The sequence below is a fragment of the Carcharhinus amblyrhynchos genome, chromosome 11, assembly GCF_965287045.1.
Source record: "Carcharhinus amblyrhynchos chromosome 11, sCarAmb.v2.hapA, whole genome shotgun sequence".
In the NCBI taxonomy this organism is placed as follows: Eukaryota; Metazoa; Chordata; class Chondrichthyes; order Carcharhiniformes; family Carcharhinidae; genus Carcharhinus; species Carcharhinus amblyrhynchos.
In genome coordinates, this window is record NC_137334.1 from 67674323 (window position 1) to 67701251 (window position 26929).

General features: G+C 39.0%; 1 protein-coding gene across 11 annotated transcripts in view; it reads left to right on the forward strand.

Moving 5' to 3' along the window:
• Positions 1-26197, forward strand: part of r3hdm1 (R3H domain containing 1) — a 134424-nt gene extending 108227 nt beyond the window's left edge. For 6 of the 11 annotated variants that reach the window (XM_080199340.1, XM_080199341.1, XM_080199338.1 and 3 more), the window contains 4 exons: positions 3136-3280; positions 11088-11182; positions 15022-15106; positions 23266-26197. In XM_080199340.1, coding sequence (XP_080055466.1) covers positions 3136-3280; positions 11088-11182; positions 15022-15106; positions 23266-23609 — 669 coding nt within the window. In that variant the 3' untranslated portion in view covers positions 23610-26197. The remainder of the gene's footprint in view (positions 1-3135; positions 3281-11087; positions 11183-15021; positions 15107-23265) is intronic. The other 5 variants (XM_080199348.1, XM_080199343.1, XM_080199346.1 and 2 more) reach the window with 1 other exon arrangement.
• The last annotated feature ends 732 nt before the right edge of the window (positions 26198-26929 follow it).

A 26929-nucleotide genomic window follows, 5' to 3' on the forward strand; every position in this document is an offset into this window, starting at 1 on the left:
AATGAGTACAAGCCTAGTTTATTCAGCCTCTCCTCATAGCTCAACCCCCTCAACTCCGGCATCAGCCTCGTAAACCTCCTCTGCACTCCCTCCAAGGCCAAAATATCCTTGCGTAAGTACGGCGCCCAAAACTGCACACAGTACTCCAGCTGTGGCCTCACCAATGCTCTATACAGCCGCAGCAAGACCTCCCTACTTTTATATTCAAAAATTTTTAAGTAACAAAGATAATATTCATTCTCATGGTTGGGATAGTAAACTGGAGAAGCAGTTGCACTCCCTTCATGGAACTGAACTTGTATTCGTGTCCATTGAAATCAATGGAAATGTAAATTGGTTAGGTAGGATCTATTACAAGCTGCACCCCAATGATAAAGGTGGAAATTACCCATTAAAAACATTGCATAGATTTACGATGAGTGAGATAATTAAATTCTGGTCTGGAATCAAGTGGCAATAATGGTGTATCAGTCGTGATATTATATGGTAATGATATGACCTAACCTCACTAAAGTGACTGTTTCTCAGCTCTGAAAGCAAGTATTGGAGTTTTTTTGACGAGCTTGATCCTGATACTGTTAAAGGAGTTAAAAGGAGAGACTTTCTGACATCCAGAGTAGAATATTCCCTGTAATGTCACTTGACAGCCTTATTTTTCACTGTATTGTCTGGGGACAATTCTGTTACTATTGCTGCTGCAATGGTGATGAAATGATATTGGACACATTATTGATTGAACCTGATAGTTCCTGATCTTTATAATTTACTCATTGGATAAATTATCTTGAGATATTGGGATAACCCTTGAAATAAATTTCTCACGTTAGAGATTATGGCCAAAAAGTTGGGCTGCCTAAAGCCCTAAAATAGATAGGAAGTATCCGTCAGCCGTATTGTTTAAGGATAAGTGAAGTGTTCTTTACTCGAGCTTGAAGCAGCTATTAGCTTCTTTGTTTATGCAAATAAATAGTTTAATGTCTGCTGGAAGTCTCTGCTCTAACATTGATTTGCTGAAGAAATCCAACACTATCATGGGCTACACACTGTGGAAAATCAGCCCTGTTAAATACCAGTCAACCAAGAAGTTACATTGTCACCTGCCTGAAAGTGAAGACGAGCGGAGTGCTCCTCCCAACCCCTCCATTAAAATACTAAATTGCCACAAGGATCCCTGCAAAAATATTAACTCTCTAAGGGATGCAGAGCTAATGGTGTGTCAAGAAAGTAAATCTGGTGAGGACACAAACCATGATATGCTCAGGAAAGAATTCATGAGGCAGAAAGGAGATCTTTGGAAAGATCAATCTGTTAGATTCCAGGCATGAACAATATTCTGGCATTAGTGAGGAGAGTTAACTGCAAAGGACTGATGATATGAAGAATCATTCAAATGAAACATTTATAACTAGTTCAGATGTGGAAGAAGCAGCTGAATTTGGGATTGAGTGGCAAGCCATTGTTCCACAACTCATGGGCTTCTTCTGAGCTTAAAAGAAGGAAGTTTGAAGTTGAGTCTGAAGATGAGTAATGTTTGTGTGATCCAAAGAAGAGTGGTTTTGTTTTCATGAACATTTAGCTGGAGGAAATTCTTGCAGATCTGCACCCTTCTACATGCAGTTTTAGAATGTTGTAACAATTTGTGATCTGTGGAGATATAGAGTCGTGTATTATTGTATACCAATGATAGCTGACCCTGTAATTGGATATTGTCACTAGTGGGTAACAAATGAAAGAGGAATTAATCAAGGATGTAACATTGAATTATCCCAGAGGTGATTGTGTGGGCACTGTAGATAAGCTATTGGTGATGATTAAGATACTTACAATGTGATTAGTCAATGCGGAATCATGAACATAAGAACATAAGAAATAGGAGCAGGAGCAGCACTGATTTTAATTGGGTAGCTTTTAAACACAGTTCAAATGATGCAAACCACCTAACAATTTATTCAAATAAGACAGAACACTGTCATTTGTTATCTCCTCCTTGGATAGTTTCTTGGGACCAAGGATAACTTGCTTCCACTCCAGTTTCATGGGCTTTGAGATGGAGTAATCACAGATTCAAGCACATGGGAAAGTGGTGCTTGAAGGGTCAGGCAGATGAGTTATTTGGAGGCTTGTGTACTCTTTCTGTGCTCAACTTCACCCCTGCATGAATGTATTTGTCTTCCCAAATAAACCTCCTCCATTTTGGTCGGTCATAATTCAGGACTCCCATGAGCCGGTGGGGATGTTTGATCTATACAGGAATGCTTTGAGAACATGCCTCAAACGTTTCCACTCCCCTGCAAGCCTTGTGTTGCAATGGAGTTCAGAGTAAAACAGTTGCTTCAGGGATCTGATGTCAGGCATATGAGTGACGTGTCCTTTCTATTGGAGCTTGTTCTGAGTAATTACACACAGGATCTTTCACTTGTCAAAATGAAGGTTGGAATCTGGAACATCAGCACTCTCCTGGGCAAACCTGAAAGTGATGGACCTGAGCATTGCATCGTCATTGTAACTAGGGAACTTGAGTGCTTTGACATTGACATGTAAGTCATGAGAAGGCAACTAAAGAAATAAGGCAATAGATAAAGCTTTTTCTGGAAGGGTGATGATGCCTCCATGGGGTTTACCACCATCAAAAATGAACCTTGGGCCAGTCCCTGTGGGATTAGCAAAAGCCTTCATGCCTGCCCAGGTCATAGTGAGGAATCTAGCTTGCCACCAACACCAGCAAATACACTCCACCCTCAAGGCAACAGATGAGGCCAAGGAGGGATTCTGTACTGACCATGATCAATCTTGAGTCTGAGCGCAAGATGACAAACTGAGCCTCCTTGAGGGAGTAAGAAATGAGGAAGGAGTAGGGAAAATACACTCCAATAGTCGTCCTGACAAAATGCGTAGAACATGATCTCATCATTCAATATATTGTCATTAGAGGCTGAATGCGTGCCCTGGTAATTAATTAATTTTGGTTTTTGAATTTATGTCCATTAATTTAGCCAAGTTTAAATGTTTTCCAGCACATGAGACTTTAAAATCACTTTATTGTAAATTATGATTGAGTTCATGAAATAAAAGAGTTAAATTTACTTTTGAGTTTCTTTGATTGAATTTGATATTGACTCTTTTTCTTCAAAACAGAGCAGTCCACAGATAGGTAGTCCTGCTGTATCTCCAGCCCAATCTCCGGCACCGCAACCAATGACAGCTATAAAAAACGTCCGCACTGGATTAGGACCCCTTCCATTAATGGCACAGTTTCCTCGACCTATGGTTCCTGGACAAGGTACTTGTTTAAGATAAAGATCACCATGTGGTTGACCAACTTTGATTTTATTATGATGCATAATGTTCCTTAGCCGTTGTGATAACAATATAGGGGGCGATGCAGTGCAGTGGACAGTGATCGGGCTGGCCATCGGGAGAATGGGTACTTTGTGTGGGGGGTGAGGCTGGCCCAGAGGTGTCCAGGAGTCCAGCAATTAGGCCATGGAGAGGGTTGATAAGGCAGTCCGGGGCTACTGCGCGTGAACCAATCTTGGTGCTGACAGATCGGCACATGTGGAGTGGCCCACTCAGCGCTATGCTCCCGTCCTCTCCAGTAGGAATACGCTCTATTCACTGATTTTCAGAGTGATTCATGCTGCAGTGCAGCATGTAGGAGATTCAATTTGAAAATCCCGCCTGAAAAAAACAGAGGGATTTACTCTAGTTTTATTGTGAATTTGACACTTTAGCTGGAGAATCGTCCTCATGGTCTTTATTCTGTGTCAGCCAAAGAAATTATTTGAATTTCAGATGAGGGAGATATTCTAAAGCTACATAGATAGGAGCAGGAGATAACAAAGGGCCAGGGACAGATTGACTATGGCAGATGGTTGCATTGTATTTTGGGGACATCCACTTTGGATCCAAGAAAGAGAGTTTAAAAAACACTTCCATAATGATGATAAACTATGGACTGTCTAAGAATTAAATGGATTTTGGCATCCAAGTAAACAAATAACTGTAAGTTAGTGCACAGGTGAAAAAAGAATCAAAAAGCTGAATGGAATGCTCGGCTTTATTTTAAAGGGGCTGGGATACAAAGAAGAGAAAGTTATGCTTCAGGTGGCACATTGCATTCAGCTTTGTATAACGAACATCTGGTGCTTAAAGATTTAAATTATGAGAGCAGGTTGTATAAATATTGTTTCTGTTCCCTTGAGTTTCAAATGTTAAGAGGTGATCCATATGCTACACATACTTGATCAGTTACACAGGGAGAAACTTTCTTCTGGTAGGGAATCACAATAAGGCAGCACAATCTTAAAATTAGAGCTTGGGCAATTACTAGTGAAATCAGGAAGCACTTTTTGCCATTAAGGATCGTGGAAATCTGAACAATGGTCCCCAAATGACTCTGGAAGCTGGATCACTTGAGATTTTAAAGACTAATAATATCAACATTTCCGTTAGGTAAGGATCAAAGGTGGGTAAATGGAGTTGATGCAGAGCTCATCCATGATCTAATTATGGCAGAAGAGGCTCAAGGAGCTGAAGGGTCTACTCCTGCTCCTATGTTTGGTCGTGTGTCTCTTTTCTTTTAATGTCTTCAATTAGACAGTCGGTGAGTTTAAAATTGACTTTAGGTAGGGTTGTAAAAATACAAACATCTTCATTCGTTCATAGTTCCAGTGTGAGTTAACCAGCTTCCTTATCATGATGCACTATAGTCAAAACTAATTGGGTCATATTGTATTTGATGGCTGACATTGTTTCTTTGAAATGTTAATGTGTGCAATCTTGTCAATGGGGGAGGAAACAACTTAATTACTTGTAAAGACAAACCCATCTGAGACATCTGCAAAGAGAGATTTATATTATTGAGCCAAAAGCTTTTTACATGAAGATACTACCATAGCTACTTCTCCTAGTTTAGAGATCATTAAGAGATTGCTGCAGAGAAAGAACTGACAGGTCCAGGGAAATAACAACACGATGCAAGCTTCTTAAAATAATCTCACATCTTGCACTCATCAGGTCAGACACAAAAATAACAAAGCTCAAAGGGAATTTATTTGCTGATTTGGTTGACAAGTGGACTGTGATTGGTAGAAGTATTGCCATGGCGAATTCACTAAGGGACAATTAACTGCCACGCTTCTGTTTAAATTCAAACCAGGCAGTTTGACTCAGATTGGTTAAAGTATTGTTATGAAGAATGAACCAGAGAATGGCTCCCCCAGCTTTTGTCTAGTCGTTAAAGACACAATACATGAGCATGTTATTTTTGTTTGCAAAGAACAGCCCTGTGTTTGAATATATGTAGCTTTCAACGCACTTAAATAGGCCACACTGCAAGCCTGACTGATAGCCTTAAATTGGTTGTCAGAATAATTCTTAGCACACTTCAGCTTGTTTAGTAAGTATTGTCCAATCACAGAATCACATCTAAAGTTGGATACTGTGTTTTGAGTTTTGCAAGCCTAGTCTCCTTGAGTAGTCAGTCCTTTGCCTGTTGTGAACAGCCAAAAGGGGGTGTTATTTGAAACGATCCATCAGTCATTTTTTACGTCAGTATTAAGATTCATGTATCATATTACTCATTTGTGTGGTAGGCAGAACATCCTTTTGGTTTCTGACGGCATTATATGTGTGGAGGGTACCATGTGTGTTGCTGCTGCATAGTAGCAGGAGAAAACAGCCAACTTCACCTTTTGCTTAAGTTTTTGAGACAACCTCCCATTCTCGAGTAATCTGCAGCAGACTGGGCATTTTTCAGGATCGAAAGTGGTGACCTTGTATCCATTCGTGAGCTTGTGTGACGTACACCAAACAATAATGTAATTGGGGTAGACACTATTCCACAGGATAACTTGGCACCGTATTTCAACATCAAGCTTGCACCATGAGCAAATGATTGAGCTCTATTTATAATCAGTTGTGAACAGTACCCGTTGGGGAAGGAAATCTGCCATCCTTAACTGATCTGGTCTACATGTGGCTCTGGACCCACAGATTGACTCTTAACTGCCCTCTGAAATGGCCCAGCAAGTCACTCTGTTCAAGGGCGTTTAAGGATGGGTAACAAATGTTGGTCTTGCCAGTGATGCCACATACCATAAAAGAATAAAGAAAATAAAAAATCAGAGTCGACTTGCCTGGTTTGAATTTGAACAAAATTGTGTCCTTGGTGCATTCTCAAAAACAATGCCTCCATCCATCAGAGTCCATTTGCCAACCACTCCGCGCACACTTTTCGTAAAATACAAATTGCTGTTCCCTTTGAGATTTGGTATTCTGCATTGTCCTGAACAGTGCAAGATGAAAAGCTTCAAGAATGGTCTCTTTGTCCAGCAATATTATGTGTAAGCCATTTATTAGCAAAACAAATAGTGACAGAGGATTAGTCGGCAACTAATGGTTATGTCTGCATTTAAAAAGGGAGACAGGTTCATAGAACTATAGACCAGTTAGTTTAACATCGGTAGTAGAAAGGATTACATCTAGAAACCAAAAACCTAAAAACGCAGTCAACATGAATTTCAAAAGGAGAGATTTTGCTTTCCCAACATTATTGAATTCCCTGAAGAACTAACAGAACAGACAATGGTAGTGGAGTAGATTTAAAAGTCTTTGAAGAATCCAAATATGTTAAGTTGTCACCTTTTTGGACTCTCTTTTAAGGTCAGACCTTGTAGTAGTAGCAGAACAAATAGCAAGCTAGCTACACAAAAGAGAATAAGCATTAAGTGTAGCCATTCAGATAACACTGTCATTCACAATTCACATCAATAATTTAGCCAAAATTCAGTAATACAGTTTCTAAATTTGCTGGCAACGCCAAATTGGGTAATGTAGTTAAGACATAAGAAAAGTGCAACAAAATACAAAGAAATATTAAATAAACTTGCAGAATCAATGTTTAATTGACAAATTAATTTCAATATATAGCAGTGAAATGATGCATTTTCATAAAATGTGAACACATTCTGCTTGGATAATAAAAGTGAATGGGATGGAGGAGAAAATTGAACTCGGGGTACAGATCCAGAAATTGTGGAAATTAGCATGTTGGTTATTAAGGCTGTTTTTAAAAAAACAAACCAAGGGCAAGGGTTCATTTCGAGAAGATATTGAAAAGCAGGCGAGGCATGTTAAAATTGTGCAGTACGTTAGACCATGTATAAAGTACTGTGTATGCTTTTGGTCTCCATATTATAAAAAGGATATAAAGGCATTGGAGAAGATGCAAAAAATTTTTTTTTGACCCCAGATCTCCAAAGTTATGAACTATCAGGAAAAACTGAAAAGGGTGGTGGGGCTCCTTTCTCCAGAAGGTTAAATTCTGAGATGGCCTGTTGGAGGTTCTTAAGATTGAAAGAGTTTGTGAGGGTGAAGATGGTGAAGATGTTCCCACTTGTGAGGGAACCAAAACTCGTAACTATAAATATAATATAGTCACTAATACATCCAGTAGGAATTCCGGAGAAACTTATCCATCTGAGGAATGGAAAAAATGTCAAATACATTAGCCAAAGGAATCGTTGAGGCAAATAGTAAGTGCAATTAACGAAAGCTAGAAAAGCAAACAAGGGAAAAGGAATAGATGGTTATACTGATGAAGATGAGCAGGCTTGTGTGAATCGAATACTGACATAAGCTCGTTGATTCAAGAAAACTTATTTTTATGATATAGCTTTGGTGCAACAATTTCAGGCAAGTTATTTTGACTGAAAAACTTTACAGATGTATGTATATGAAAGGAAGAAAACTTCAACTTCAGGATTTCATGTGGGTGATGCATTAGGCCTATTGATTCAACCTCTTATTCCAGCATCAATCCTTGTTGAATCAAAGAGCCAACTTGTTTGCTGGAACTCCAGCAATTTGGCTGCCCCTATCTGTTTAGCCTCCCTGCAACATCCACAAACAGTCACATCAGAATTGCTGTTGTTGAAGATAAAACAAGAGCATATAGTACAACTATTGAACCAGCTAGCTCTTATTTATAATTTACTGCTGTATCGATATGGTATTGCACATTGAATATCTGCTAAAATAGATTCTTGTTCAGTACAGATCAAATGTAATAATCCTTTTTGCATTTACAAGTATGATTTATGAACAAGCCAAATGATGGCTGGTTGGGAATCAGATGTGTCTCAATTCAGAGCTCAATATTTTACTTATACAAATCCAAAGAGTAATTGCAAACACCTTCAGTTTTATCCGCTCTTCCTGAACGTGATAATCCACATTATTTTGCTTTGCATTGCATTATTATGCCCAAGTTAAAATGAAGCTCCAGATAATGTCATTTAGCATTTAGAAAGCTAAATGACATGTCTTTTATCAGTTTTGGCGAGAGTCTTTTAGATGAGTCCTACTCCTGTGATGAAGTAGAGAATAATCATAGTTTTGTTCTTGTAACTTATTTTGTTCAATCACTTGCTGCTGGCAAGGCCAGCATTTGTTGCCCATCCCCAATTGCCTTTGACAAAGTGTTGGAGAGCCACCACCTTGAAGCCGTGCAGCCCATAAGGTGTTGGTACACCCACAGTGCTGTGAGGAAGTATGTTCCAGACTATTGACCCAGCAATGGTGAGGGTACAACAATAATGCACCATGTTAGAATGGTGTGTGGCTTTGATGGGAGCTTGCAAGTGATGGTGTCCCCATATGTTTGCTGCCCTTGTCCTTCTAGGTGGTAGAGACTGCAGATTTGGCTGTTGTGGTTGGAGGAGGTTTGGCAAGTTGCTGCAGTTTAGGTTGCTATTCCACCATGTGAAGATTTTAATTCTATTTCATTTGATTCCCTTTCAATCAATCTCCTGCTTCCACAAATTCCAATTTTATAAGAAATAGCATGCCCAATGTTTTCATTCCATTGCAGAACAAATGTTTCTGTCCTACTTATTAAAGTTTTCTGAAATGTGAATCAGCATGCATTTTAATTAGGTTCATTGAGGTTTCTATTGACCAGTTTGAAGACCAGCACTGAGTAGCTGAGTGATACTGTAAATTGACTTAAAATTCACTGTTTAATAGGCAAACGTTGAAATTTACTATTACTACATTATGAAGAGACATCAGTAGCTATATAATTATCTGACCAGGAATAAACTGATTAACCCTTGAACAAGCATTCTTGCACTGAACAACGAAGTGTCAACTGAGGAGTCATCACCCAAATCTATTTTAAGGCTTTTTAATTTTTTCATTGAAAAGTTGCCCTATTGTAGCCCACCTCACCACCAGGAAGAGTAATCCCTGTTTAAAAACAAACATTATCCCATCTTCTGTACCTTTTCCAGAAACTGCCCATCACCATCCTAGTTCCAGGACTTCCACAAGCATCATCCTAGATACCTTTGAGCAGGGAAGTGGCTACGGGTATGACTGGAGTGGCTTCACCTCACCACCAAGATGCAGGCTATTTTTCTTTCTAATATACATTTTAATGGGCACCAAACTCCATGGAATCGTTACCCAGAAGTTTTCCACAGAAATCTCTACTTATGATGCACACACATTTGCAAGAGCTTTTTGTAGTGTTTTTCTCCCCTACTTCCACATACAAGTCTGGAAATCTGGGAACATTAGGGACCCAGAAAGAAACGTGCATTATTTTGCAATTTTCACATCAGTCTCTTGTAGCAATCTCTATGGTTGTTTGCCCCTTGGATCAGATCACATCTTGAGTACTGTGTTTGCTATTGGTGAACAAGGCATCAATATCCAAATCCCAGAAGCGGTGCAAAGAAAAAAGATGAAGTTGATCCCCAGTATGAGAAGTCTGAATCAAATGGATAGCCCAGAAAAACAGACTTGCAGTTCTGAAAAAAATGTTAAGGATAGAAGATTTTATATTCATATATCAATTTATAACTGCCTCTTGGATGCTTTATCTTCCACTCCACCCCTCCCATCTTATATTGTCTTTATTACTTCAAAAATGCTCAGTGGCTATAAACTGCCAGGGACATCATTATTTCTATATAATGTATTATAGCTATGTTGGTCTCTTTCCTTGCCTCTGTGTTTTGCTCTTTCAATTGCTTCACTCCTTTCTTCCCTCATCCCTTCCACATGGTGCTATCCCTTTCTTTCCCTCTTTGATCGCAGTCTTTTTATGCATGTCTTTTTTATGGAATGTTCTTTCTTATGTCATTTTGACTGCTTCCAGTGGCAAGCATTTCACTACCACAGTACTCTGCAAGTTGATTTGAGGATATTAGGGTCCTACAAACCAACAGTAGTCTGCATTACTTCAGTGCACGATTTGTATATGGAGCTTAGAACAATATATTGCAACAAATGATTACTTTTGTGCTTTTTTTTAAAAGGTTTCCTTCACCACCTCTGCAGCTCCTGGCTTGTGCCGAGATGCTAGTTACTTTTGTTTTACAAATTTAACGGTGATTGTAAAATGCAAGGATAATTAAATTTTTAAATCTGTAAGCACATCCCCAAAATGGCATCCTTTGTTTGGGAGGGAATGGTGCAATGGGCTTATCTTACACTCTGATCATTGCAGAACCAGATCGTATTACTCTCCTAAAACTATGTTGCTCTTTTACATTTAAAGATGTCAAGCATGGCAATGTGACTTGGACTACAGGATGCAGTGACGTATGATATAAACTACCCCAAATTTATCATAGGGTTAATTGATGCACAACTAGCTGTAAGTTTTTTATTTGAAGAAGTATATTAATTTTTGCTACCCATTTGGTCATGCCATGACATTGGGGAAAATTTTAGAAAGAAGAACCTCTCTCACATCACTTGACCTGTAGTGTCTCTTATCCAACCTGTCTCCTGCTCACGCCAATTATTTATTCTCTGGTATATGGTGAAAACAGTCAGCGTTCTATTCATTATTAGTGATTGGCCTAATTGCTTTAAAAGTAGTTGTTATTAACACTTGGAAGCACCTCCAATAACTAACTCGAACTTCAGCTTCATTGATTTTACTTGGAATTCTGCCATAGATGCCTTGAGTTTTTTCTTCAAATATGCATGAGTATAGCACCAATTTATGTAGATTGTAAATTGATTTTTTTTATACTGTATTTAAGTATTTTACAAATTATTTTCTTCTAAAGGAGATGGACGCTACCCTTTGCTTGGCCCACCTTTGCAATACAACGCTCCAATTCGTCCTCTTCTACATGGGCCACATATAGTCTCAACACAACAGGTTGGTTTGAGTTTTGCCAAAGTAATAATGTCCTGAACCAAAATGCTTCTCAAAAGTTATTGGGTCTTTTCTGTTTGCATTTTTGGGGAAAGTCATATTCTAAAATCATTTGTGTGAAATGGGCAAACCAGATTCAATCTCTCCTTGTATTTTTGCTACTTTTTCGGAGTTGAGTTTTTTAATCAAGTTTCCGCCCAAAAATATAAGAACATAAGAAATAGGAGCAGGAGTAGGCCATCTAGCCCTTCGAGCCTGCCCCGCCATTCAATAAGATCATGGCTGATCTGTCGTGGCTCAGTTCCACATTCCCGCCCTCTCCCCATAACCCTTAATCCCCTCTCTTATCAAAAACCCATCAACCCGCGTCTTAAAAATATTTAGCGAGGTAGCCTCCACCACTTCAACGGGCAGAGAATTCCAGAGATTCACCACCCTTTGAGTGAAGAAGTTCCTCCTCAACTCCGTTCTAAACCGCCCCCCTCTTTATCTTGAGGCTGTGCCCCCTAGTCCTATTATCCTTTCTGAGCGGGAAGAGTCTCTCCACCTCTATCCTATCCATCCCATTCATCATCTTATACGTCTCAATGAGATCTCCTCTCATTCTTCTAAACTCTAACGAGTACAAGCCTAGTTTATTCAGCCTCTCCTCATAGCTCAACCCCCTCAACTCCGGCATCAGCCTAGTAAACCTCCTCTGCACTCCCTCCAAGGCCAAAATATCCTTGCGTAAGTACGGCACCCAAAACTGCACACAGTACTCCAGCTGCGGCCTCACCAATGCCCTATACAGCCGCAGCAAGACCTCCCTACTTTTATATTCAATCCCCCTCGCTATGAAGGCCAGCATCCCATTCGCCTTCCTGATCACCTGCTGCACCTGCAAGCTGGGTTTTTGCGACTCATGCACAAGGACCCCGAGGTCCCTCTGCACCGTCGCCTGCTGCAGTTTTTCGCCACGCAAGTGATAGTCCTTCCTACCATTATTCCTACCAAAGTGGACCACCTCGCACTTGCCAACATTAAATTCCATTTGCCATTTCCTGGCCCATTCGCCCAGCCTATCTAGATCCTGCTGTAGACTCTCCACACCCTCCGCACAATTTGCCTTTCCTCCAATCTTGGTGTTATCAGCAAATTTCGACACCCTACACTCGGTTCCCTCCTCCAGATCATCTATACAAATGGTAAATAGCTGAGGCCCCAGCACCGACCCCTGAGGCACTCCACTAGTCACCATCCGCCAATCCGAATAGCACCCATTGACCCCCACTCTCTGCCTCCTATTTGACAACCAATCCTCTATCCACGCTAACACCCTACCCCCAACTCCCTGTCCCCTGACCTTCTGCAATAACCTCCTGGTGAGGTACCTTGTCAAACGCCTTCTGAAAATCAAGAAAGACCACATCCACCGGCTCTCCTCTATCCACCGCCCTAGACACATCCTCATAGAACTCCAGTAAATTTGTCAGACACGACTTCCCTTTAACGAAACTATGCTGCGTCTGCTCTATCAAGCAATTCCTCTCAAGGTGCCTCGCTATTTCCTCCTTGATGACGGATTCTAACATTTTACCTGCAACAGACGTTAAACTAACCAGCCTATAATTCCCTGCCTTTTGCCTGCCACCCTTCTTAAACAACGGCGTAACATTAGCCGCTTTCCAATCTTCCGGCACTTCCCCGGAATCCAGCAACGTCTGGAAAATAACCACCAAGGCATCCACTATCACCTCCGCCATTTCTTTCAGAACCCTCGGATGCATTCCATCCGGTCCTGGCGACTTATCCACCATCAGTCCCTCCAGTCTGTCGAGCACCTCTTCTCTAGTAACAGTAATGTCATTAAGACCCTCCAGTCCTACCACCTTTCCATCTCTAACACCTGGCAAATTATTCACGTCCTCCTCCGTGAAGACAGAAACAAAAAAGTTATTCAGGACCTCAGCCATATCCCCATCCCCTACCACTAAGTCCCCCTTCTCATCCTCTAAGGGACCAACGTTCACCCTAGCCAGCCTCTTCCTTTTTATATATTTATAAAAACTCTTGCTATCCTTTTTTATATTAAGCGCAAGCCCAGCTTCATAGTTTTTCCTACCCTTCTTTATCATCTTCTTTGTCAATCTTTGTTGACGTTTAAACCTCCCCCAATCCTCTTCTCGCCCACTACTCTTTGCTACTCTAAACGCCTCCGCTTTTAATTTAACACTTTCCTTCACCTCCTTCGTTATCTACGGCTTATTACCTCTCCTCCTACGGTCCTTTTTGACCATCAGAATAAATTTCTGCTGAGCACCAAGAAAGATCTCCTTAAAGATCCTCCACTGCTCCTCAGCAGACCTACCTTCCAACGCGCTCCCCCAGTCCACATTCGCCAATTCTTCTCTCATCCTACCGTACTCCCCTCTGTTCAAACAAAGGATGCGCGTCCGGGAACCCACTTTCTCCTCCTCCATCTGCACCAGAAACTCCACCATACAATGATCACTCTCCCCAAGAGGATCCTTCACCGCAAGGTCCCTAATTCTACCCGCCTCATTACATAGCACCAGATCCAAGATAGCTCGCTCCCTCATCGGCTCCAACACACACTGTTCGAGGAAACTATCCCGGCAGCATTCCAAGAACTCCTCCTCGAGCCCACCGCGTCCAACATGGGTCGACCAATCTATATGTAGATTGAAATCCCCCATAACTACGGCTGTCCCATTCCTGCATGCTGCACTTATTTGCGTGTTAACAGCCCGCCCCACCTCCAGATCATTATTTGGGGGTCTATAGACGACACCCACCAGCGTATTCCTCCCTTTGCTGTTCCTAATCTCTACCCACAACGATTCCGCTTTCTGCTCCTTGGCTCCAATATCATCCCTTGCTACCACCCTGATGCTATCCTTAATCAGCAGAGCTACATCTCCTCCTCCTCCTCCTCCTCCTCCTCCTCCTCCTCCTCCTCCTCCTCCTCCTCCCCCCCCCCCCCCCCTTTTCCCTCCTGCCTATCCTTCCTAAACACTTGATATCCCTGGACATTCAGCTCCCAGTCCCTGTCACCTTGCAGCCACGTCTCTGTAATGGCCACGTCTCTGTAATATTTGCAGATCACTTGCATAAAATCTCTGATAAACAATCGGGCATCATTTTAAAATGTAAATTTTGAATATTTCTTGACACATTGAAGAGCAATAACCTGTTACACCTATTTTCAGCTATTAACAAAATAGTATCACAGAAAAGCATGTTTGATCAGTGTCTCACTCTGATCTGATTTTAAATAATTAAAATTGGCTTCAAACAAATTCTAAAAATGATTTTTAAAAGGATGGGAAACCCCATTTACTAGCTCCATCTTTTACAATAAAAGTTTTTTAGTAATCCAGCTTTTTAGAAACTATTAGGGTCCTTGCCCCTAAGTTGAAAGCTTGAATGTAAAAAGCTGTATTGGAGGCCCTCTAACAGGCATAATTGGTGGAAACTCACCACGATGTTTAATTCAGTTTTAGAACGAGTAGTTTGTGGGCAGGGCCACTTTCCAGTGTGATTTTTATTAAGCTAGTACTTAAGATTGCAGAAAGTCAATTTTATACAGACTTAATTGCACTTGAAATATCTTTTCTCTATCTTTTGTGCTTGTTTGGCTGATTTTGGGCAAATCTACCAGAAGCTGTATTTAATTTTTTTTTACTGTGTATAACTTATTCTATGACATTTTGTTATCCCGTTATTTTGGTATTTGTCTGATTCAGCGCATATTCTTGAAAATGCACTATTAAATTGCACTTTGTTTTGAAGGAACTATTTTAAATATTTTTGGCTCAATGCTTGTGTTGAAATTTTAGGGTCAGAATTTAAATAGGCATGGAGGAAGAGGAAAGAAACAGACAAGGAAAGCAGCATCAACAGACCTTGGTGCAGGGGAACCTGGTACGTAAATAAATGCAAACTCTGTATACATTGAGACAATATGTGCTTTACTGCACAATCATTTTGCATAGTGTTGAATAGTATTTACAGCACAGAAACAGGTCATTTGATCCAACAAATTCATGCTTCACATGAGTCTCCTCCCTCCCATCTAACCCCATCAACATATCCTTATGTCCTTTTTTTGTAATTTCTTATCTATCTTCCCTGTCAGTGCATATATGCTAGCTGCCTCAACTACTACTTTTATTAGAAAGTTCCATGTGCTAACCACGTGCATGGTGGTGACTTTTCTCCTACATTTCTGGTTTTATTAATGGCTATTTTATGTTTATGGCCTCATATTCCAGTCTTCACTGCAAGTAGGACATTCTCATTTACCTTATTAACCTCTTTCAGGTCAACCCTTAAGCGTTTTTTCTGAGGAAAAGAACCCCAGCCTGATCAGTCTTTCCTGATCGGTGTAACCTCACAATTCTTGTACCATTTTGTTATATCTTTTTGTGCCTTCTCCTGTGCTTCAGTCTCCTTTTTTATGATTATGGAGGCCAGAACTGTTCACAGTGTGGACTAACCTGGGTTCTATACAAGTTCTCATTACTTCTCTCCTTTTCAATTCTATCCTTTTAGAAATGAAGACTGGTGCTTAGCTTTGCTTATGGTGTTATTGACTTGTGTCACTACTTTAGCAATCTCTCTAATCCTGTTCCCTATTTGGATCTTTATTTCCATGGATTTTTAGGGCCTTATTTTTTCATCCTTTCAAAATGTATCACCTCAAACTCAACTATATTGAATTTTATTTGTCAATAAGATGCTCATTCTGCAATTTTATTAAATGTTTCCCTATGTGTTAATAATACTATATTAACTACAGCCTCTAATTTGTTGTCATCCATAAATTTTAAAACTGTACTTCCAATTCCCAAGTCCAAATCATTTATGTAACTGCTGAACTATACCCTTCCTAGCAGCAGTCCTTGTGGAACACCTCGTCCTGCCTTTTTCTTTTTCTTTATAGTCAGCTTGGTATCTCTTCTAATTCCTGTCCTCTGACTCAATCTTTAGTTATGAGTCAACTATGTCGTACTTCATTGAAAGCCACTTGAAAATTCAAGTATGTAGCATCTCCTATGTTAGTGTTATCTACCCTTTGTTCTTCAAAGCAGAACTTCCCCATTTGGAATCAATAGTGAATACTCTATTTTCGTTTCCTACATATTTTATGATTACATTTTTTGAGTGAAGAATCCACTATGTCTCCTATCACAGATGTCAAGCTAATTGGTCTATATTTTGTAAGGATCTGCTGCAATGCATCATAAATGAAGTTGTGCCTCCCATATTCCATCAGCAATCTCAAGGAATAAATTTAATTATGTGTAATTGTGACCAATTTATTCATTGGTGGAACCTTAACTCTTAAGATTAAGTCAGTCTCAAACCAAAAATAAGTTAACATCTTGCATATATGTAAAAATATCTTATCCAAGCATTGTTCCAGTACTTAGATGCTGGCAGCTTTCCAGTACCTTGTGAAAGTGATCATTCATTATGTTCAAGTCTCAGTCCTGTGTGTCAGCAAAGTATTCAACCATAGACAGTATCATAGCAGGCTCCATCTTATTGTCCTCCCTTGTCCAAGAATACTGAAGGCAATTGCCAAAACTGCTGCTCAGTTATAAAAATATGCTGAGGAGCAAAGCTGTCCAACTTATCTAGTGCTTCTTTCTATAGAAAACTTAGTTCGCTCACCTCCCCTTTTTACCTGAACAGTGTCTGAGTATCGCAGAGGTTGGAGATAAAGTACTGGAAAAACTCAGCAGTTCTGGTAGCATCTGCAGAAAGAGAAGCAGAGTTGATATTCTGATTTCAATATTACTACTTTGGAACTGAAGAGTCATATTGAACTCAAAACATTAAGTTTGTGTGTGTGTCTCTCTGTCTCTCTCTCTCTCTCTCTCTGGGTTTGTTTTTATTTTGGACCTCCAGCGTCCTCGGTATTTTTGCTTTTATTTCAGAGATGAGCACTGACCAAAAATCAAGCTGGTGCTTTCATGACAATTGCTTTATATCACCATACAGTGCCCTTATATCAGTATATAATGCATTTGTCCCCTAATTGTCATATAACTAAATTGTGCTTTTAAAGAAAGCAGCATTACAATATTTTAGAACACTTTATGGTCTTTCTGAGCCAAATGTGTTTTTTTTTTCAAACAAAATCCAAATGCTTTGCTATGAAAAGAGAGAAAGAAAATGACGAGAGTACTTGGAGGTGTGTAAGTCCCAGAATCAGAGGCAAAGTATCAGAGTTCTGGTTAAGTTAGCACAAATGACTCGTGCTGCAGTCAATAGGGGAGGCCACAATTTTCCGATTTTTATTTTCCTTGATTTTAGGTAGTGTAAGAGGAGTAGTTCGTCCCTGAGATTTGCCCATCCCAAGATTACAGATTGTCATCCTAATAATCATTTGTTTAGCTTCCATTTAAGTTCCTCCTTTTAAGCGATCAATGACATTTCACTCACTTTAAATAGTCATTGCAAATTTGATTTTTGTTTTCCGTAATCTTATGGATTCAGTGACATAGGACTCTATTATTTACAAGAATAATCTATCGACCTATAAAACAGTATAGTCTGTGGAATGTAGAATTGTGTTCTTTTTGTCATAATAATTAAATAAACTCATCTCTCCAAGTGCACTGCACCAGTTTTTCCACTGGCCAAACGCATGAACACTTGTTAAGCCGCACTCTAAGTTTATTTAGCAGAATGCATGTGACTGAATAAAGGTTGTAATTTCAGACCCTTTAATATTTCTGCTAGAAGGCTATCTATAATGGCCCAAATTAGTAAAAGTATCCCATAATGTTCTGAAATTTGGGAAGAATATTTGTCTTTGGCTGATACAAAGGTAATAAAACATAGCTGGGGAAAGCCAATCTACATTTTAATTCCCAGATTGGGCAACGATCCATCTTGCCCATCAAGCCTGTCCCATACAGTCACAAAACCTAACCTCCTTGCCCTTAGTCACATCATTTCCTTGGAGAGGTGAACAATAAGATCAAAGATCATTTTGAGATTTTTTAAAAATTAAATTGAAAATTTCTGAGCCACCTCCAAAGATGATCAAAATTGGTTTCATTCAGATTTATTACCAGCAAGTTTATTAATTTATTATTTTTTATATTCTGCATGATGACATTTCATAATTTGTGAACACTGCTCTGTGAAATATACACAGTGCTGGTTTGATCCCAAAGTTGGAAAGAAAACAAATTCTTAATCTGGAAGGTTTTGTTTTTGGACAAGAAAACTAAACTGCTGCTTTTAGCTGCATTTACTTATTTCATTGTTTCAGGTAAGTTTGCATATTATTCTAAATAATTAAAAGCTTCAGACTTCATCTTTGAAGCTACTTTTTATGTCTCATTACATGAGCTATTTTAAAAAAAAAGTAGTCTTCTCTAACTTAATGTGTTGCATGATGTCCATAGACTGGGTTTTTAATATTAAAACAAGAATTGATTTCAGCAGAAGTAAAATCTGTTTGATTTAGCAAGACTTTGTTTTATTTAAAGTTGTTGCTTGATATTGTCCCATTGAGTCGAAGGAATTTATAATGAAAATTTTGCACAGACCTCAAATTAGAAAGTTAGAGGTGAATCCCAAAGGCCAAGAGAATTGCAACCACTTAAAATGTAACCAAAAGCACCGCAAACAGGATAATGCTCACTAATGTGGATCGAAAACTACCAGTTTCTCTCTGAGCCATCTTGTGTTTTTTCTTAATGAGTTTCTATTTAATGTTTATAAACACTTTAATGTTTATTTAATGTTTATAAATGTTTCCTATTTTGCAATGCTGTGCAAAAATCCTCTTACTCAAACTGTTACTTCAAAGCACTTTTTAAAAAATAAGTCAATGCTGTGCAAAAAATTAAGTAGAGCATTTCCTGCTGTACCTCTCAAGAAAATAACACACAAATCTTGCATCCGTGTGTTTCCCTCCCTTATCTTTACAAAGGGTAAAGTTTGAAGACGCTTTTTGGAAATTGTTGCCTTGGAGTGAAGGCAGGGCTCAAACCATCAACACCTGTGTACTTGGTATAACATTGATAAACTAGCAACTATACATAAGCCCCAGGGTGGTTGGTGTCTTTGGGAATATGCCTAGTAAGTTGCAGATAGAAGGCTGCGTGTCCCCCATCTGACTAGTAACGCTATGAACGTGCTAAAGGTGACCCCAGCTTTGCTGTTAATTTTCTATAAGCAAAATAGATCTTTAATTTGTACCAGCTTTTATCTTTGGAACTCTTCCCCAGAGAGAAATTCAGGAAGGGTCATTGAATATTTTTAAGGCTGAGGTAGGTAGATTCTTGACTGATTATCAGAGACAGGTAGAATGGGAGCTGAGACTACAGTTACATCAATCCTGATTGTATTGAATGGTGGAGCAGGCTCAATGGGCCAAATGTCCTCCTACTGCTCCTAATTCACACGTTTAACAAAATATTTTTTAAATCACATTTTTATGCTGATATACAAGTTGCATCAAGGAAATCACATTTTGGTAAACTTGCAGTTGACAAATCTCAAAGATTTTAAATCTTGGAACACAAAGCAAGACATTTCAGCATATAAATATTTTCCATCGTTCTCCAGATGCTACAATATGATTCCTTAATATCACCACCAAGATAGTTTCTTAGCTTTGAAAAACAGAACCGTAAATACTTCTATTGAAATTCCAAAAATTGAATCTAATAAACCAAAATATTTAAGAATTAATTTCCACAGGAAGGATTTCTCTTTTTCAAATCTGAAATTGGGGAGGGGAATTGGAGAGAGTTTATGGGAGAAAAAAACAGCTGGGTTGAGGGGGAGGGGTGCTTTATATGGTGTTTTGAGGCATCGGGGTGGGAGCAGGGTAGGAGAAACTTTGGAACCCAGCTAGGGTGGAGGGTTCAGAAACTTGGGGGAGGTGGGGAAAGGCAATATAAAGTAACTTCAGCTGGTTGTGAGAGACCACTTTGTTCTAATAACTCTACAAGCCTGAATTTGTTCCACAATATGAAAGCCAGTTTGGACATACTGAGGCTCATGCATGTTTCTAAACTGGTTGAAGCCCTATCCACATGTCAGACAGCAGAAGGAAGGGCTTTTCACCCACCTGGATGAACTGGTGAATGATGGATGACCTTGCCACATGTCCAAGATCAAAAGGATTGATTGCCACTGTGCAGCATCCATGCTGCACAAAGTTGCTGATTTTTATTGTTTCTGTCTTAAAGTTGTAGCCTCAATCTTGGTCCCTTTTAAGGAAAGAAAGACATAAAACTGTAAAGTAACATCCGTTCATATGTGTATAAAATCTTTTACTTGTCAAAATTACAGAATCCTAGATAAGATGGCCTTCATAAAGCTGCCTCATGCTAAATCAAATGATACATTATAGAGACTTTGGATTATTCTACATCGGATTGGATAAAATTACATATTCCAAACACAGTATTAGCTGTGTCTCATCCAAAAGGACCAATCAGAAATCTGGTCCAACCTCCTTGTGTTGCGCATCAATGTATAAGAACATAAGAAATAGGAGCAGAAGTAGGCCATCTAGCCCTTCGAGCCTGCCCCGCCATTCAATAAGATCATGGCTGATCTGTCGCTGCTCAGTTCCACTTTCCCGCTTTCTCCCCATAACCCTCAATCCCCTCTCTTATCAAAAACCCATCAACCCGCGTCTTAAAAATATTTAGCGAGGCAGCCTCCACCACTTCAACGGGCAGAGAATTCCAGAGATTCACCACTTAAACTTTAGTCATGTTTGCTTGTTCCAGTCATTCAGCTGAATATTTTACAATCCCTTGCCACTATTTGAAGAAAAGTGAGGAATTTTCCTGAAGTCCTCTTGCTTTCTGTCCGAGCTTGTAATAGTTTCTGCCTCCACAGCCAAGTGTCGTGCTTTGGAACATGTTTTACAGCGTACTGTTTAGTAATCAGACATTTTCAGAATAATTCCAATTATCTGAAACGCCAAATGCACTCTTTGTTCAACTCCATGCTCTTTTTCATTATAAGTAACTGGAGGATTAAAAAGGTATAGTTGTTCAGCTGCTGCTTCGCCAAAGGAATGTCTGACAAACAAGATCAAAAAGTGTTTTCACTGAATTTTAAATATTAAGCTGCTATTAAAATATAACAAAAACAATGGTTTCCTTTTTTTATTTTTATATTCTCTACAAAATGTTCTTTGTTATCAGTGAATAATAAAAGTTATATTGTGATCTGTTCAATGTGAATATTGTATTTTCAGTAAATGTATAGATTTGATCCTCTCTTGATCCCTACTTTTTGTTTCACTCAATCAACACGGATAGTTGGTTAACTCAGTTGGCTGAATGACTGACATGACTTGTGATGCGGAGCGATGCTAGCAACGTGGCTTTAATTCCCGAAACGGCTGAGGTTATTCACGAAGGCCTGTCTTCTCATCTTGCCCCTTGCCTAACCCGTGGTGACCCTCATGTTAAATCAACACCACTCAGCTCTTCCCCTCAAAGGGGAAAGCAGCCTGTGGTCTTCTGAGAGTGGCAGCTTTAATGTTGAGTTCCTGCTGAAAATTTCTGAGGGGAGGACATTTTTGAAGTTTAAAACTGATATAGTCATCGTCATTTGACAATTGAAAAGCTTCCAATCTGTGATTATGACTGTAACATAAATTACAGATTTTCTGGTCATGCCTGCCTGAGGTCAATGGTCTGTCAAAATTGTCTATCCTGCCCATGGCATTTCCTGCAGTGGGTGGCAGCAGAAAATTTACCCCCTTGTTATTCAGGAATTATTCATATTATCTTTATCCTATTTATAATTTGTGTTCTCACTAACTTTACCTAGCAGCATTACTGTGTGGGAATAATTTCATTTAAGTCTAAACATGAATAATGTAACAGTATATTTCTGTGCGATCCTTTTTAATTCATCAACACAAATTACTTCCATTCTTTTCGTTACATGTTGAAGATTGCAATCCCCAGTACTTCATCCTCGCTTCATAAATTTTCTAGGTACAAATAAAGTTTTGAAGGATATCAAATAAAAACTAACCAGGTGTTTGTCACAGTTTTTCTGGATTTAATGTTAAATTCTCTCCCTGTATATCAAAACTGCAGTAAAACCAACAATTTGAATTTGATTTTGTTATTGTCACATGTTTTAGTACACAATGAAAAGTATTATTTCTTGCATGCTGTACAGACAAAACATTCCGTATACAAGGAAGGAAAGAATGCAGAGTGTAGTGTTGCAGTCATAGCTAGGGTGTGGAGAAAGATCAACTTAATGCAAGATTGGTTCAATCAAAAGTCTGACAGCAGGGAGGAAGTTGTGCTTGAGTCAGTTGGTACGTATCCTCAGGCTCTTCCACCTTCTTCCGATGGGGAAAAAGACACAAAAGTCTATGTCCTGGGTGCGTGGGGTCCTTAATCATGCTGGCTGCTTTTCTGAGGCAACGGGAAGTGTAGACAGTGTCAGTGGGTGGGAGGCTAGTTTGAGTGATGGACCAGGCTTCATTCGCGATCGTTTATAGTTTCTTGCAGTCTTGGACAGAGCAGGAGCCCTACCAAGCTGTCATACAACCAGAAAGGATGCTTTCTATGGTGCCTCTGTAAAGGTTGGTGAGAGTCATAGTAGAATGCCAAATTTCCTTAGTCTTCTGATAAAGTTGAGGCAGCAATGAAGTATCACATATACTTCACTCTAATCGTGGTGACCATGCTGCTGCATTACTGAGTCTTTTGGCAGGATTTACTGGTGAATGATTCATTTGTTACATACTTTGTATTTGTTTCCCCCTAATTCTTAAAGATGCAATGTGTGCAGATATTCAGATTCAGATTTAAACATTATATGGTATGCCAAAGCAGCAACAGCATGCATTAGGATGTGGTTAAACTCCAACACAATTTCTGTAAATCTTACGCTGTCAGCAGAATTGAAGTTGTTGGCATCTGTGCTTGTTGCAGTCACTTCTGGATGTAGCGTTTACTTTACTTCATACACAAGAAGTAAAGTTTTAACAAATATAAAACTGTTGTGCTGTTAGTAGTTTTCTAGTTGCATAAATTACTTGTCTTCTCTCTGTCTTCCAGTTGTCAGCAGAGTCCTAGAGGTGACTGACTTGCCAGAGGGAATTAGTCGTACAGAAGCTGACAAACTTTTAAGTGAACTCTTTAAAGCTGGTGCCAAGATTCGATGGCTGCGAGACACTCAGCCACATTGTGGTGGTGGTGGTAGTGGCGATAGTAACGCAAACACAGAACACTCAAAACCTTCCAGTGACTTGGCGTCCATGTACACAATCATAGCGATATTTCCTTCAAAACCAGCTGCTCAGAATGCATTGTTGAAACAAAATAACTCCAGCAAATTCAAACTGAGAACAAGCAAGAAGCACTACGATTTTCACATTATGGAACGGGCTAGTTCTCAGTAGTAAATGCTGCACTGGACTTGCAGTCTCTTCCACTGTTTTTTCCCTCCTCGATTGGGCTTGTATAATGGTTTCTGTTGACATATAGACTCCTGGAACGTTGGTGTTTTATGGTCTAACAATTGAAGAAAACCAGTGATCCAGCAAAAAAAGGCGATAAGTTTCCTAATTTATGTTCACCGTTGTCACAACAAAGTATCTGAGCATATCACAAAACAGCGTCTTTATATGGAGAATGCTGTAGAACCACAGTACAAATTTTATAGCCTTTTTGTTTTATATTTGTGAATCTTGTATCCAATCCAGAGCTCCATTGTACAGCAACTCTCATGCCGATGCCATCAGCCAATAATTACTCGCCTTAACAGGTTTTTACCCAGCACAACCAGCAAAAATACGAATTTGCTTGAAAATAAAATCAAATAAACTAATTTGGAGAAGCCCAAACTAGTGGGAAAGAAGTGTTTCATTATCTTTCTTGGCTGGTCACTAGTGATCTACAAAGAAGAATGTGTGAAAATAATGCCTTTAGATGCAGCCTGAAGATTTTGCAGTTTTGACACCTTGGATACAATGAGTTTGAAAATTAGTCCGCAATCCCTATTCTAGGTCAACTTCAGACTCAATAATTGGGCTCATAAATTTATTTGTGTGGACATTTTTTTTCGTTGTTTTGAAGCCCCAAATTGCAATGTTTTTGTGTTACTTCTTAAATGCTGGACATTTGTTAGAAAGTTTGTGTTTTAAGTTCACCCAATATTAGGATCACTGGACATCAATATAATTGTTACATTATTGACATACAAACCTATCATTTCTTTTTGGTTGTGTGTAAATCCTGCCAGGCTGTACAATGTGTGCTGATGCAAGTTTTTTTTCCCCCTTTTTCAGTTCAAGGAAAAAAAAATAAATGTTTACAAATATATAAAAATACTCTTTGTACCTTATTTGGGTCATGCACATTTAATTATCTTTTTTGGGGTGCTGACCGGTGACCTCAACTACTTGGCTGCTGAAGTGACTCAAATATCTATAGATCAGTATTTCAATTAAGTTGCCAACTTTGCTTACAGAACAACTGAAATTTGTAAATATAATTTATTATTTGCTTTGTTATATAAAAGTACTTGTTAGGAAGGGACCATTTTTTTTCTATTTTAGAGTACATTTGAAAAGCTGGCAATCTGGCCTCATCTCAATATTAGCAACTTTGCCTATGGTATGGTTTCAGTGCGACTTATAAAATTATAAATTTGCTAGCAGAGATCATGGGACAAATAATTGCACTGTGGTATTACCAACATTCTAACAAACCCAAACTCCCATTTAGTGAAACTCTGCTCCAAAGGATAGCATTATTGAATCAGTTGTTTTTGCCAAATGGTACGCTAAGTTGAGGACAAATTATAATTCATGCAGGATGAAGGTTGGGAGACCATGTAAGGACACCATTGGAAAAGTCAAATTTTGAGGGGATTATATCTTGAATGTGGGTTTCATCAGCAAAACAATGGTTTGGGATGGTGAGATAAAGGTGGAGACAGAGATGAAAGCTTAGCCTTTTGCCATGAGATTTGGGGTTTGAAATTCAGTTTAGGATTAATCGGATCTCTAGAACTGCACTAATTCAATAGGGAGGGAATAGAATTGAGGGTATGATTTGAAGGATTTGATAGGCGTTAAATGAGGTGACTTGTCTAGAAGTGAAGAACGAAGGTTGGAACTGTTACATCCTGAGACAACCATGTAGGACGTAAGATGCTATGCCAGCTATGTTGGGATAAAACTGAGTTGAATTAAGTGTTCCACAGATGACAGGAGAAAGACTGGAAGAGAATGACAATTTGACTACATTGAACACAGTTGCTTGAGGAAGACTAGTGATAACGCACCATTGTTCCATTCATTCACTATACAGCTGCCTTGCCATGAGCAGTGTGTTCACTATACCTTTGGTGCAGTCATTTACCAACATGTGGAAGATTTTAAACTATTCAACAAAATAATTAGAATTCAAAATAAAAGACAAAGATAGAAAAGTTCAACAGTGTCAGTTGAGTATCCTGCTAAATTTTTTTAAATTTGTTTTAAATCTGCCTTACAGAATGCGCTTTGCTTCTGGATTAAGATTTTCATGCATCAATATGAAGTCCACTTGCTACTTGCATGCACCATGACACTTGACATCAAAATTTGCTCTGTAAATTTAGAGTAAATTTTGCTAAGCGGTATACATTGTAAAAGAAACACAGATGATTTTATAATTTTATCTCAGGGTTTTGTTGATATTTATTAGATTAGGCTTTGCTTTTGAGTTAATATAATTTTATGAATCCTTTACAGCAATCACTGCCTACCTACCGTTCACTGCTCACGAACTGTTGATATGTTGGTCACAGATAAAGTGACTGTGCTTTGCTTTCAGCATGGGTATCATGGTTTGCCCTTCTCTGCAGAATAAACGTGGCATACACATTGAATTATAATTTAAAGGGGAGTTCAAACTATTAATGAACAATGTCCGTACCTCTGCTGGTATTCAGAACAAAGAGCAGTATTTTAAGAGAAGCTAGCTTTTAGCACTGGATTGTTTTATTACCTTTCAAATACTTTAATAAAGAATTCAATGGAAAAAAATTGCAAGGGTTTCCCTTGTAAAAAGATTTGTCATGTTTTTTATGTTTTGACGCTTATGAACTGTGAAGTTGGAAAATATTAGCAATGCACAGCATGCTACTCAGTTTCTGAAAGGCAAAGGTCATTTGGCCATATTCTTTATCGACTCGTTGTCGTAAGGCTAGAGAAGTCCCCTTTATAAACTACAAGAACAAATCTGATGTCTGAGAAACTGCAATGGGAGAACAAAAAAGCAGAAGCTGAGCATTTACCAAGTATAACCAAGAAGCAAGTCTTAATTAGCTATCCTTTAATTTGAAGTGTTAACAAATGGTTACAAAAATCACCTCAGACTGAAGTTCAATTTTCTGACATTTAAATGATCAGATTTGGAATGGCAAGAGTAAAATACACTTGGCTCCAAATTGGAAGAGAGTGGAACATAGCAATGTATATGGCAGTTGAAATAACTCCAATCTGGTAACATTAATTTTGTCCACTAAAACATTAGATGGAGAATAATATAGCTGTTGTGTGTTTCTCCATCTGTTTGTAATATCAAGTGTTGTGTTATTTGAGCCTATGTAAGAAGCTAACCTCTATGGAAGGAGTATTTTTTTAACTATGTAGTTGAGAGTTTTTTGCAAACTTGTGCATTTTTGTTGATTTATCTGTGGGATTGCATTGCTCGACTTGCAACATGTTGC